This window comes from Sparus aurata, chromosome 18 (assembly GCF_900880675.1).
Source record: "Sparus aurata chromosome 18, fSpaAur1.1, whole genome shotgun sequence".
Classification (NCBI taxonomy): domain Eukaryota; kingdom Metazoa; phylum Chordata; class Actinopteri; order Spariformes; family Sparidae; genus Sparus; species Sparus aurata.
In genome coordinates, this window is record NC_044204.1 from 7,492,714 (window position 1) to 7,507,853 (window position 15,140).

At 42.5% G+C, this 15,140-nt stretch overlaps 1 protein-coding gene across 1 annotated transcript in view; it reads right to left on the bottom strand.

Moving 5' to 3' along the window:
- Positions 1-14,926, bottom strand: part of afg2a (AAA ATPase AFG2A) — a 119,160-nt gene extending 104,234 nt beyond the window's left edge. The window contains exons 1-10 of the mRNA XM_030396667.1: positions 14,662-14,926; positions 13,298-13,422; positions 12,988-13,145; positions 11,801-11,859; positions 10,671-11,327; positions 10,443-10,572; positions 9,672-9,728; positions 9,051-9,174; positions 7,104-7,205; positions 6,416-6,569 (exon numbers count right to left, since the gene is read on the bottom strand). Coding sequence (XP_030252527.1) covers positions 6,416-6,569; positions 7,104-7,205; positions 9,051-9,174; positions 9,672-9,728; positions 10,443-10,572; positions 10,671-11,327; positions 11,801-11,859; positions 12,988-13,145; positions 13,298-13,422; positions 14,662-14,830 — 1,735 coding nt within the window. The 5' untranslated portion in view covers positions 14,831-14,926. The remainder of the gene's footprint in view (positions 1-6,415; positions 6,570-7,103; positions 7,206-9,050; positions 9,175-9,671; positions 9,729-10,442; positions 10,573-10,670; positions 11,328-11,800; positions 11,860-12,987; positions 13,146-13,297; positions 13,423-14,661) is intronic.
- Positions 14,927-15,140: the final 214 nt, after the last annotated feature.

Consider the following 15,140-nt stretch of genomic DNA (forward strand, 5'->3'; position numbering starts at 1 on the left):
ATCATCACCCACAGAGTCCGGGGAAGGTGTGTCAAAAGAAGTCCGTCTGCACCTCAACCGTGCATTCCGCATTCAGACGGGGAAGAATCGGGACTGTGTGCAGCGTTACGATGCATTGTGCAGGAGGCTGGCTGGAGCCGCAGCGTTCAGGCTACGCTGTCCTCGTATGAATTGCGAAATACTTTGGGCATTACAGCATTACAAAACCGCACGAACGTTTTCAACACTCGCCAGGACTTCCGGAGCACTCTTTGCACCTGTATTTACAATACCCAACATCTGTTCCCGGAGCTGAAACACTGCAATAATATGTGCTCTTTAAGTGCATGCACACACACACACACACACACACACACACACACACACACACACACGGATGACAAAGACTAATACACGTGCTTACACAGTCTAAAACGTGTGCAGGCATAGACACACATGCATGCTTCAGAACACACACACACACACACACACACACACACACACACACACACACACAGCTGTCACTGGGTAAAGGTAAGTGCCGGGGTTAAGGAATACAAGCAGCCCATTTCCGGATTTTATAAACAGAGGCCTCAAATAAACTTCACATGCTGATCCGACTGATATTTATGTGAGCTGTCCTGAAATTCCTGAAGTGTCTTTAAAAGGACCGATGAGTCGGGAAAAGCACTTTATAAGGCAATGCTGCCGCTGTAAACACCAGCCAGCATTTTGAGCAGTGTTTGGTGTGTACTGCGGCACTGCTGTCAAACACACAAAAGTCAGCTCATTTCTGACGCTGTTTTTCTTCCTCCTTTCGACACACTGCAGTAAGTATTTAGCTTTGGAAGATTGAAGAGCATTAGCCAAATCACTTTGCACAATTACTGAGTAAATCGCTCGGGCCGTTTAGTCCTTGCGGGAGAAGTGGATGTTAAATATTGAGCCTGATCGTCGCAGTCAAAATGAGTGGCTAACTGAAAAGCTTTCAGCCGACAAAGTGCAGAGTTGTGTGTTTATTATTCTGCATAATCAATTTGACTGGCCCTTTTTGTTCCAGTGGGCTTCCCCTGTTTAGAGAGGCTTGTAAACTGTGTGTCCGGATGTGGCACAAATCAAAGAACACACACACATACACACATGCCCTCACACACACAATTTGTACTGTTTAGACTGTGGAAATGAGTCATCTGCTAGCGCCTGGATCAGTCGAACGCCAACAGGACGACAGAGAGACGCCTGGAGTCTGCGAGGTACCACGAGACCACATGATGGCTTCCAATACCACACAAAACACCTAAAGGGATTTATTATGGAGATCTGTTTTGTATAATCTGCACTGAGCTGGGAACAGGGTCAATGTAATGTTTGAGGAAAGGGATCAGGGGGGAACATGTGTGGTTATGTTGGAGGAATTCTCTTTTGAAATGTTCTGATTTGATCTGAATCTGCAAATAGGTTCTTAAAAAATGTTGGATTGTTAACCCCTCAGTGGGCTAGGGTTATGGTTAGGGTTAGGGTTAGCTCAGTGTGTCTGTGATCTGTTTTAGTAAAGACTGCTTTTTCACTCACATGATGTTTAATTTCAAGGATCTATAGAAGCCTGTGAACGCCTTTTTTTTTTTTACTTACAGAATGATCTTCTCCTAAACCTAACCGATTTTCCTGCCTGAACCAAATAATGAGCGACAAATGAAGGTCCAGTAAAGTGTCACCGGCATCTACACTGGTGCAGTCACTCTAATGATCACAGCAATTATTGGCAATTCACGAGCTTTGCGGATCTGCATTGCACTCAGAGTTAAGCCAAGTCACTTTAATTCATACTGCCCAGAATCACAAATCTGTCCAAAGTGCTGTAAGTCATTTTTACATCATTGGATTTGGTTAAGGAAAAATCCTCGTTTTGCCTTTTTGCCTCAGCTGTGTAAATCAGACATGTTAAAAAAAAAAAAAAAAGCAATAAAATACTAGACTTTTACAATGACTCCATCTGTGTCAGCTGATGCAGTAATGAGCTTGCGTGCCAACACACGTCTGACACAAAGCCGGTCAGAATGACGTGACGAGGAGCTACATCAGATGCAACAGAGAAGCTGTCAGGAAACTCTTTATAAATAGAGCTACAGGCTGCGCATGTTTCTGCTGTGACTGACGCTGAGCAGCACATAATCTGAATGTGTTCATACGGAAATCTGACAACCTGCGAGAAACAATGATGAGAGCCACGTCCACTTGAGACACAGTGACTGAGACAGAAGAACAGAATGAAGATCTGAAGAGAGAATTTAGATAACGTGGTGTCATCATTCTGAGGAGCCTGAGTAGGATAACTGAAACAATCTTACTGGTTCAAAAGTTATCAGGATAACATAAAAAATAAAGATACTGATGCACTTATTCTCTTTAAAGCACATCTAAATAAGCCATGATTGGCTGTAATCCATTTCACTGTGCTGGTATAATTCAGATCAGTGTGTCTGAATGGAGCTGCCAGTACATTCACTGTTTACAGCTGGAGTGGCTCTTTACCAATTTAGCAATATCACATTTGCCCACTAGATGTCCTCATTTATGGTTACTACAGTTCAGTTTTAGTGGATCTGACCTTTTCTCCTGCAACTGTGAGCAGCAAGGAAGTTTTTCTTTTGACTTTTTTTCATTTATAACAACAATACCTTCATGAGCATTATCAGATCCCGTGATTACCTAAAGAAAGCGGTGCCCAAGCTAGGGGTGGTTGACAAAAAATGTAACCCTCCACAAAGGGATTTTTATTTTTCTTTGCATCACAATTTTCGTGAAATACAAGACAGAATTGCCTTTTGCTGGAAATCTAAAAAATATGAGAAAGGGAGCATAGTTTATTCATTTCGTCCTCACACCTCTGATGGGTGCAACCTTTCACAAGAAGTTACAAGAAGGCATCGCTCGGCTTTAATTGATCCCGAGACAAAAAAGGTTTGAATCCACTGGGCAAGATCACCTGCTCCCAAACTGTGAGACCCCACAGGAGAAATATTAAACACGCGTGACTTTTCATTCATATTCTTTTGCCATTTTTGGAAAATTCATTTAAAATGGGTGTTTTGTTTTAATGTGAACCAGGCTAATGTCAATACTTCTGGAGCCGTGTAGTGGACAAAAATCTTGCTCAGGCACTTTACGTTGGTTCTTCCGTACTTTTGTCTTCCATCCGTTTGTCTTTTAGGGGGGAAAATAGACAACATTCAGTCAATGGACAATGATGTCTGGCCTTAACACATATATATATATTTTTTAATCTGATCTTTATCAGGAATGTGTACTTTCAGGTTTACAGAAAACAAACATGAATGTGTTTTACATGTAAAAATGATGATGTCCTCTTCATATTAAGGTGAATTCCTGTTTTTTCTCTCTTCAGGTTTGAAATCCTACCTCTCATTTACGAATCACAGCGTTCAACCTGGAACCCGTCAGTCAGTGCAAATGAGGCAAAGCACAGATTTTCATAATAATTTGTGTACTCAGTGGAGGCTTAGAAGGGATCTGGTACGAGTGTGCTCTGGCATTACGTTACAATCGAAACTGGCTGACCCGTGATCAAGTGTTATTAACTGCTGATTATATAACACATCTGCCATCAAGAAGTTGTTTCTGGGGCTCGGTGCAGTTCAGACCGGACAAACCAAATCTTCCCTGATGACATCAAGATTTCCATCCATTCTTATGCACACACACAAACATGCTCGCAGAGAAAAGAAGCGCGCACGTTCAACATCCACTTGGTCCTGTCATCCTTCCTTCTGCCTTTCTCCAGAGATGAAAAATTGATTCAAACAGCCTCTGATCTATAAGCAGGTTGGTATTGTACCATAGGCAGGATGTGAAACCCGCACGACAACCCGTGTGTGTGTGTGTGCGTGTGTGTGTGTGTGTGCCTGCTTCTCTGCAGCTGTGCAAGGTAGGGATCTTGTGCGTGACCCTGGCGTGTTGCAGCTGACGCAATGTCGTCCCCCCCCCCCCCATTTTTATTTTTCAGGAAGCGGTGCGTTGGAGCGTACGTTCCCCCAGCAGCTCATTGTTACCTGAGCAGCAAAAGGAAACGACTGCAGTTCCTACTTGATGTGTTTTTGTGCCTCTTCAGCTTTTGTTCCTTTCAGTGAAACCAAAAGAGGAAAAAACAGGTATCAACTTGTGGGTACATGCGTGTGCGTTTGTGTGCGTGCGTTTGTGTGCGTTGTGTGTGGCTTTATGTCTATTTATGTAGATCAAGGCGATGTGCGGCGGTACGGGAACCAGAAGTCAAACGCACACAGGCAGTTAGTTATAAACTGTCAAACCGCTGTTTAGAACTTTTAATCTTTGGCTTTACACCCTGCTGTATATCAACAATGGGTAAAGTGTTTATACGTATGGGAAAAGGGGTCACGTGTGGTGTTCTAATCATCACCCGCCTCTGATGTACACTAACACTACAGAGCATTTCAGAATCATTTTGTTACAGAACTTGAAGGTTTTGAACACAAGTTGTCCGGCACCAAACAGCAAGAAATGTTTTAAAAATTAAGCTTTATTAATTAAGTTTAGAAAATAAAGTTTATTGTCAAGCTGTAAAATACCCTGCCTCCATTATACATATATCTGTGTCACAAGTGTTTGATTGCGACGGCACATCTGAGGGATTATTACCACAAAAGTGTGGCAATCAGCCCATACTGTATATGGATATGGTAATATTTTACTTCCTGAAATCAGATGCACACACTACACAGGGCTGTGTGAGGGAAGAAAAAGATGGGGGAGCTTGACGGCGTCTGTGAAACTTTAACTTTCCATTGCAAAATATGGATACGTTAAAATCTACGGACTACAGTTAACTAAATAAACGGATAAAGTTACTGAGCAATGATCAGTCATCTGCTTCTTCAATCTCTCATTAGTTATCATAGAGGGGAGCATGAGACAGGAAACAAAAACTAATCATTAAAACTGCCAGCTAGAGTCATTTCTTGTGTACTGGCAGTGTAAATACAAAACACAGAGACTAATGATGACATATTTCTGATCAGAGTGAAAGTGTAGCGTTGCAGCAGCAACTCTGTGAATAGTCTCATCTAATTCTAACGGTTTTACATGTGGGTGTCAGGAAATGTGTCACTCTACTCCCATGCTTTATAGCTGTACTGTATTTTACCGAATTTTGCATTTTATTTGTGCTTTATTTCAACATTGGACGGGCCAACAGAACGAAATTAAGACAAGAGTGAAAGCATCAAAACTCTCTTACTTCTACCCTGGCGTACTTGCGAGGGCCTCTGTTTGTTTAGCGTTTTTGGTTTGGAGATTTTTTTTGGGGGGGGGGGGGCGAGCGGAGTCAAACAGGGTTGGGGAGATGGTTGTCTCCCTCTGGGGCGTGAGGAGGGTTTCAGAAAACACTGCCAGTCACGTCTGGTCCCTCTGCGGACAGTAAATCACGCTCTTTGCCGGAGTGTTTCCGCACAGCAACCCCAGCTCCCTACCTCAGCTGGAAATGCAATACGCCACGTACCCCGGGCGCTGGACCACCCAGGAGGCATGTGGGGTAACACACAGAAAAACAAATGTGCATGTACTTGTACAATCACACAAACGCAACACAGTCGCGCACATTCAGACACACACACGTATGTATGAGCCGGTATGCTTGTCCTCCGGATGTGAGGTGGATCGGTTTGCGGCATCAGGGGCGAGGGGGCAAAGGAATTTCACAACAAGCCGCGGTTTGAGTGGTTTCTCTCGCTGGGATCTGAATACCACAGAAACTCCCAACTTCCTCTTTGGCAGATATCAAAGGATTGGTGACCCTCTGAGTTCAAAGGGCTGCAGACATGTCCGACACTCCGGGAAAACATTCCGAAATTGCAGAAGACTAATTCAGGAAGGAATAAGTCACAAAGAATTGTGGTTTGGGCAAAGTACTCCAAGCAGAGGCAACTAAAGCTCGATAACAAACCGTCGTTCGGATGCTTTTTGTTTGTTGGTCGGATGCCTGAGCCCACGGGGCAAACCAAACAGCTAAAAGATGGGGAGCATTTTTGGGACGGCTGCCATGTGCGACTTTGTTTTGGTTTCCCAAATTACATTGGTTTCGGGAAGTGCAAAGAGGAAATCAGAATAAAGAGAAGCAAACTGGTCTGAGTAGCTGTGGCTGCTCTTGGTTTCAGTGGCATTTTTACGATAAAGGTTTGCGAATTCTTCCATGTTAAAATTCGATGGAAGGCCAAAGTCTTTTGGTTGTTTGGTTTCCTTGCGTGTTTTGGGTCGTATAATGTCTTTATGGCATTTTAAAATGTTACAAAAAACTATCAACGCACCGTTCAAAACATTTTAGACGCCACCAGGTTTCTACAGTAACGCAACAAAAGAAGAACATTTTGTTTTTCTAGAGGACCGTCGGACAGCGTTTACTCGCCTGCTTCCTTGCAAACAGCTGCGAGGTCGGCTCCTACGTATCCGTGAGCGCCGTCGGCCAGCTGCGTCAGCTCCTCCGCGGTGGCGCTGCACGGGACAAAACTCAGCTGCTTCTGCAAAATATCTGCACGCTCGGCAGCACTCGGAACTCCCACCTGCCACTCCACGGAGAAAGCACAACACATTGCAGAAGGGAAGGTCATTTACACATAAACGTATTAGAAGGAATCTCACGGAACTTTTAGAGATATTGTTTTAGCAGTGTGATCATTGTTGTTCATGATCAAACAGCAAATATCCTCACATGTGGACATTCTAAGCACTACTCATGACTCACGTTAGGCACACAGGAGCGTGTTGAATGAATAAAGAAGGCTGCTTGTGTGTTATAACAACAAAAATGACTGACTGCATCTTGTTTGCAGCACTGAGTAACTGATGTAAAGTTCTCCAAACAATTTTAATCTGTCTTTTGCTTATCTAAAGTTTTCTAATAATAATTGTTATTACTGTAATTAATGTTTATTTTATTCTTCATCCTTTCATTTTTAACCATTCTGCATCAGTAATAAATGAGGGTTTCATGGCAGGGGTTAAAAAGACCCAAAAATAGAGAGACAATCGTTGCCATTTGCATCATTATTGTAAAAATGTTTTACCCCTAATATGTTTTTACAGTGTGCACAAACCTCCAGCTCCTTGTCAAAGCGTCCTGGTCGGCGCAGGGCGGGGTCGAGGGCATGGGGCCGGTTTGTTGCCCCCAGGACCACCAGCTGACCTGAGTGACCCTCCTGGAGGAAATGAGCGGATGAGAAAAGGGGCAGGGAACAGTTAGCGCTACTTTAAATAAACCCATGAACAATGTTTTTTTTGGATGTTTTACCTCCTCAACTTTCTTGATTTTTGTGAATATATCTTTATTCCAATTCAATGCCGGCAACATGTTTTAAACTAGTTGGGACAGCAGCCAGTTCACTGATGGCCGGTGATAATATCATGACTGGGTGCGAAAGGAGCATCCGACAAGCAAGGACGGGGGGGACGTTGAACATTTGGTGAAATACGTGATCGTAGAAAAGGATTTTACTCCATGGGAACATTTGATAGAACACTTGTCGGTAAACATAAATCATTTGTAAATTGCATTTACATGTTACGCAGCGTCCCAAACTTTTTGGAATCAGGGTTGTCGGAAGATTTGCGTAAATTTCCAGTGGTGCTAATGGTACTCCAGGCCACACAGTAGCTTTTCCACTGTTCTTTTTTCCAATAAAAAACTATTCAAGTTGAGTGTGATCGTACACTCACGCAGCTGAGGTTGCTGTGAAGCTCGGAAGTGTAAAAAGTAGCAGATGATGGATACGGACTGCTCCATTATTTAAACTAGCACTGCCAGATCTGCGGTGCTGGATAAGACATGAACTAGGAATTACATGCGAATTGCGTTTTGAATCGTCTTTATCAACTCTCTAGAAAGCTAAGTAAAACAGCCTTGTGTTTAACTTCACGACCACGCAACTGCAACCATCCATTTGGTTTTCCTATGCAAAGCCTAAGAGGGTACTTGACCCCGGTGCGATGCTAAACTTGTGTCATCCCTGTGCGTCTCGGGTGGTCTGCGCGCGAGATGAAAAATATCTATTTCCACCTTTCGATGCCGCAGGGGGAATCGAAACGCAAATTACAGTGCGAGCAAGAATGCCGAGGAGCAGGAAGTGCTCTCTCCACATTCCACAAACCAATCAGCGCCGATGACCTTGGATCATCTGGTCTGGAAAACAGACGGGGAGCATGGAGGGAGTCAGCGTATCTGCGCAGTATCACCGGTCCAAATGAGGGCTATTTTATTCCCGGGCGCATGGAGATGTACTTTGCTGATAAAGTTATGCCAAATTGGCAGGTCATGGTAACCTTAGGTGATTTGTTTCCCAGGTTCCCGTTGGGTGTGTGTGGAGGGGGGATGGGGGGGAATCGTCTTTTTTCTCATCAGGCACTGACAGAGCGCTCAAAGGACAAACAACACCCCAGAGATGCAGCCCACAGTGTCTGAAGGGCGTCCAGCACGCAGAGATGGTTTCTGCATGACAATCTGCATTTCCAATGAGGACATTTCCTGACAGAGCCGCGTTCTCCTGCAGCAAGCGTATTAGAAAGTCCCGTGTATGCTGAGTGAGCAAGTGTCGGGATCAATGTAAAGCAGACCTTCCTTGTAATAATGACAGCAATGCAAAAAGATTGAAGGACTCAGGAATAGACACGGATCCGTCTGTTTTCAGGCTTTAAGTGTTGGCCAAGTGATAAAAAAGGGACACACAGGAGCTTCCATCATGAGCTAATGTTTACCCTTAAAGTAGAGTGAGAAGCATTAGTTGATTAAACATCTACTTGGATTTTTTTTTTTTCATAATGAATGAGTTTGGGAGATTTGAAATATGATGGGACTAGATGGCACTCGGCTTGTGGCTCTCGAAGTCACTCTAATTACAAGACTCACAGGTGCGCACAGCCACTTCAAATACTGGTAAAATGCAAGTTCTCAGAAAAAGGCTCCACGCAAACACAGTGACTGTTGGTCAACGTGAGAATCAACATCTGCGAGGATGAATTGCGGTTTAAGGGTGAAACAGAACACTTACTGAACCGATCCCATCCATCAGAGTCAGGAGGGACGCGACCACTCTTTTCTCCACCTCGTTCTGCGCTCGGTCTCTCTTCGGGCACAAAGCGTCCAGCTCATCGATAAAGATGATCGCAGGTTGTCTGCAAAGCGAGTGAAAATGGAAGAAGTCAACACAAACATTCCAAAGGATGTTCATGAAATGAATGACTAAAAGAAAACTATAAAAAAAGGTAATAATGACATTCTGCAAATCCTTAACACGCTATTTTCTTAAATTATAAATCAAACTGTTTTGACCTGTTCTATCAAATGAGCCACAGGTTTGATTTGAAACTGTAAGCACATCAACTTTTTGCCTACTTTTATTTGACTTCTTTGGTGTATTTGTACTGTTAGTTTGATGGTTTTATCTCTACCATGAGTGCTTCTTCACTGTTTAAGATTTATGACAAACACAAATTACAATTTAGATATTGTCTTTGTCTTGTGCATACATTAGAAGACAACAAAACCAGAAGATGTAGTGTTTTGAATACACAGAAAAACATTCAAGTTAAACATTAGAACAGTGATGATGATGATGGTGATGATGATGATGATAATTTATTGGCAGTGGGATTAATTTTAAAAAATTCACCTCTGTGATGCTTCAGTGAAGATCTGCCTCAGCCTCGCTTCTGTTTCACCGTAGAATCTGCAGAGACATACAGCATCTCTCTTGGTTAAATCTAAAGTACTTATGTTACAACTACAGACCATGTGCAGGGTGGTGTGCATTATAACACAGTCATCCACACAGAACAAGCTGAAGTCCCGCCACTTATGGTGGGCCACCGTGGGATCTTTACATCAGAAAAGTTATAGCCAGTAGAACATGTTGATAGACTATTTGTTCATGCCATGAATTACACATATCATATTCGTCAACTTGAAAGCTAGTTTTAATAAGTTGCAGTTTGTTACTAAATGAATGAAACACATGACTGTGAAAACACAAAATGAGAAAGACTACAAACCCAAAAGTCATGTAAGAGAAGGGATCTTTTTTAACGCTCACCAAAACCCATAACTGACACCTTGTAGAGTCAGTCCTGTATATTAGCCACTCACAGAACTGATATTACCCCCCCCCCCCACACACACACACAAACCCCCGACACACACACATACATTTTACTCTTGTTACTGACTTGAAAAATTATCTCTCAAATTGACAAAAATCATATGTGTAATATATAGAACAATTCAAATGGATTTTAAAATATGTATATTTTTGTCTCTCGCCATTGACCACTGCACAGTTTTTATTTGGAAATTAAGCTCCCATGAATCCCAGAATAATAATATAACACACCAGAGGTATTAGATTATTATTCTGAGATGGAAAAGTGATGCAAAATGGCCATACTTGCTCATGATCTCTGGGCCATTGATCACCGTCATGTGAGCTCCAACCTCATTGGCTATGGCCCGTCCAATCATAGTCTTCCCCGTGCCCGGGGGACCATAAAGAAGTACTCCTCGGGGAGGTGGGATCCCTGCAAAAAAAAAAAAAAAATGCCTTTCATTAGATATTTGGTCTGTCCAGTCCTAGTTTACATAAAATCATCTCACATAGAATAATATTGTGACCCACCATAATTGGAGAATAACTCAGGGTGCTTCAGAGGAAGCTCAATGGTCTCTCTGATGACATCCAACTGGCTACTGAGCCCACCAATCATGCTGTACATGACCTTTGCTCTTTGAGCATCTGCATCTGGATCCTCCCGTCCTGCTCTGTTTCTGAAGCTGACTTTAGTGGAGCAGGAGAGGCAGTAGAAGGTGTCAGAACTCTGTGCACCACCAGCGGGAGCTGCGGGGATTTTCTCTGCCTGCTCAGAGCAAAGTGAGCTCTCCAGACTGACAGCATCCTCTGCTGACCCTGCAGGAGGATTCTGGGAAGTGTAGGAGGGAGTATAGGGAGCGGGTGATGCAGAGAGGGAAGGGAGGTTGGCTGGTCGGAGTGGGGTGCTGGCTGCAGGCCCGGGCTCTCCAGGCGTGCTTGGTGCCCTGTCAGCATCGCCGTCATCCACAGTGAGCAGGCTGAGCTGCAGGGAGAGGTCAGCTGACGTGGACTCCAACACAGAGTTCATCACAGAGGACTCCTCCGTGTCAGGGCCCAGTTCTGCTGGAGGAGCTGGTCTGTGGAGGGTGACCCCATCCTCCCCTCTTATGGTCTCGACCCGGAGACTGCATGACCGGCCAAAGTAAGTCAGGGAGATGACGTTTCCTGGCAAAATGATGTTCCCAACTGGCACAAGACAGACAAACCAGTAGAGTTATTCCACCAAATGAACCAGGGCAGAGAGGACAGTAATAAAACTAAAGATAAACAGAAAAGTAAAAAAAAAAAAGAGGCAGAAAAGGACCGAACACAGTACGGCATGTTTCGGCAAAGGAACAGGATAATACAAACCAAAACAGCAGAGTATACTCTTCATATAATATCTCAAATTATTTCTAATCAAATTGTGTTGTTAATAAGAAAATAATAAGGTGCACACACATCAACTTTATTTTGCTAAAAATGTTCAACCTGTGATGTTACTGTATTTATTCATTTTTTTGTTTGTTCAGAAGTGACATTTATTGGACCACTCAGTTGAGTAAGTACCTGCAAACAGTGAATCATAGAATTCCCAAAGATTCTCAGCCCCACTCTAAGAAACGCTTTCACTGACAGGACAATAAACACGCAGCAGTGTGAAGACGTGACTGACTTACCCAGAGATCTCAGAAAGAAGTTCTTGAACTCGTCTGTCTCGAGTGTATCATCTTTGGACCTGAATGAATGTTAGATGTGCAGGAGAATCAACTATACACATTTGGTGACATTTTCAACTAATAAAGATAAAGATAAAAAATAATACAACATTTTTTTTTTTTTTTAAACTATGACAGTCCCCTACTGACATCAAATCTGTCTTTTGAAGAGGCAGCAACCAACACAACATAAAACACAGGTTACAAAACACATAACATTGATTTAAAAATACTTAATAATAATGAATTAGATCAAATGTGAAGAGAATAATCAAGGATCACAAAACATGTAAGACTGACAAAACAGCAACAGCAATAAATAAAGCAGTATAACACAGAATGCATGATATCGATAGATAAAATCCAGATTACTACACATTTTGATTATTAATATTTTGGCATTTGGGCTGCAGTTGCAAAAGATGACCAGCAGATGGAGGCACTCAGCTATGGTACACAATCAGAATCAGAATCAACCTAAAGGAGTCAGCAGATATTTGTATTAACAATTCAAACTCCAGCTGCTGATGTCGATCAATTAAATTGTACTGTATATTGAAAAGCATTGTTTAATATCATATCAATAGTGAAGTTTTATTATATTAATAACCGGTGTGTAAAGGTGAAATATAGAATAAACACCACCTCCACCACACATGGTGGAAGTAGCTAGCTGGTAACTGTATGACTTTATTCTTATTTTCCTGGATTTCTTACTTTCTGGTTTATTTACACAATATCACCATATGTGAATTATTAACATGACATCAGTATTTCATTTTCAAGCATCACAGTTAACCACGATTGATAAAAAAAAAAAAAAAAAGTGGAGGAAAAATATAAGAAACCCCTATCCATATCACACAAATACAATTCAACAGGACCACAAGCCTACAGCCTCCAAACCAAGTTGAATCAACACCTCTCTAAAACAAAAAGGCCATGTTATAACCCTCATGAATTTATAGGGTTGACTGCAGGACTGTTGTTTAGGTGGCAGTGGCTTAAATTGGTGTGCTATACAAACTAAACTAACAACCAAGTCTATAAGAACTGCCATGTGATGAAATATTGTATGAATATGATAGTTCTACATGTCTAATCAGTGCGCTAGGCTTTTGGTCGATCCGAACCAGGTGGAGGTTTACCTGTTAGAGAGAACCACCTCCTCAACCTGAAGCACAGGACCTGTTAGAGGGTGCAGCATCACCTCGTCCCCAGACTTCACTCTGAGGTTACTCTGAGCGTTTTTCTGAAGACCCACTTTTCCACCAGGAAAAGTGGCAACCGGCCATCCTAAACACACCTTTGAGAAACAGACAAATGATTATGAGAAAGTTTCAGAGCTGCAGGAAGCTTAATCTCAGGTAGGTGGCCTCCTGAAAGCATGCATACATCCTCAGTAAGCGTACATCTCAGTGTGTGAGATGAGGAGGAAAGAGAGGAGGAAAAAGACACCTGCTGTTGTCCTGTGGGACCTGTCAGAAGGACTGGTCTCCCGATGCAAACGGCGGCTGACTTCATTGAGTTGAGGCTCAGTTGTGCCAACGATGATCTGCAGCTTCTGGGTGTTTTGTCATCAGCTGTGAGGAAAGTAAACAAAAATATGCTGTGAAATCATGGCGCAGGAAATCTGTTTGAATCCTACATCTGAGTAGAAGCAGCGCAAATGTCCCTGATAACAGTCAACAAACAAAGTCAGTTATTAAAGTGTTGCAGTAAATGTTCTTTAGAGTCAGTCATTCATTCACCACAATGCAACACATCATGTGGTTATAACAAGCAGTTTGGATGTACATTTTAAAGCGTCAACTTTTCCACAGGTTTGAATGAAAACAAACTTGAATAAACTCCTTTCCATTACAATCCAAGAAACTGAGGTGCCCATATGTACCCTGAAATTGACTTTACTTGCCGTCAATCAAATAATGTTATTCATATAGCCCTAAATCACAATCACACTGCCTCAATGGCTTCACAATCTGAACAGTGAACAGCATCCGCTGTCCTTAGACTCTCGATTGGAGTGAGGAAAAATTTGCCATTTTGAGGAAAAAAAAAAAACGTTCAACATGTGAGGAAAAAAGATGGAGGAATCCTCAAGAAGAGCCACAGAGGAGGGAATCCACTCGCAGGACGGACACACATGCAAAAGATGTCACATTTACAGAACAACATAATCACACTTTACAAGTTGCATTGACAGAAAATCTGATACAAATGACGCTGTAATCATTCCTCCTATTCATTTGGCCATAAGAAATACTCTTTAAATGTGCTAATGTGAGTGATGAGAAAAGAAATCTGGTCCTCTTTCTGTGCAAGAAAAATACTTTTAAAAGGAGAGATGAAGTTTATATAAGATTCCGAGAAGTCTGAATAATCAAAGATCAAGCAGGTGTCTTCAAGAGGTCACTGTCTTTTAGGTAGAACGTCTCCTCTTGCTTGTCGCTTTGCAGAGCCACAGTGGAGAAAGTGGCTGAACTTTGGGAGATATCCACGTTTGCCTGACAGACAGTTTGGATGAGCATCCTCAAATAGCCTCAAAGCTGAAATCCACTTTGGCCTCAGTCAGTGGCTCATTTCGATCCCCAAACTATGACAAATGTGTCTCCATCCTTGCCTTCACACCAAGCAACACAGGTGGTTAAGTTACAGCATCTCAGCATCCAACAGCATCACCGAGCAACAGAGACTAGGACAGATGCTCGTCCCCCATCCTCATACTGCAGAATGGTTCATTCGCTGAACGTATTTTCATACGCTTCAACTATGAGACAAAGCCTGTTTAACCTTTGAGATTCTGTGCAACAAAGTCTTACCTTTTTCTATGAAATCGATGACAGTGAAAGAGTTTACACTTTTGCAGCTTCTTCCTTCATGGCTGGATGTTTGCAGGCTGGAGGAGTCATCCGAGCCTTCCGTCAGTAACAGTGAACTTTCCCCTTCATTCGCTTTTTTCGATTTGCTTTTATTTTTCTTTGAAGACATTTTAATAGTGAAAATATTCCCCACGTGAACTTGCAAACATGTGTAAACATGGAGCTGTGCCGTTAACTTCCTGGTTGAATTTAGCCCCGCCCCCTTTTGCCGTAAACCCTCACATCCCTGCCTGAGATTTTACGGAAAATTCTTTAGTTAGTGCATTATACATCCATGCAGGGTTTCTTTTTTTTTGGAAGGCATACAAACCGCTAACAATTGATAACGGTTGGTTTTATTTGGGAAAATGTTAACGGTTAGAGTCTGGAGCTTATCTGTCTTCGACAAAAACCAATGCAGAACTCCATTAACAAATCAT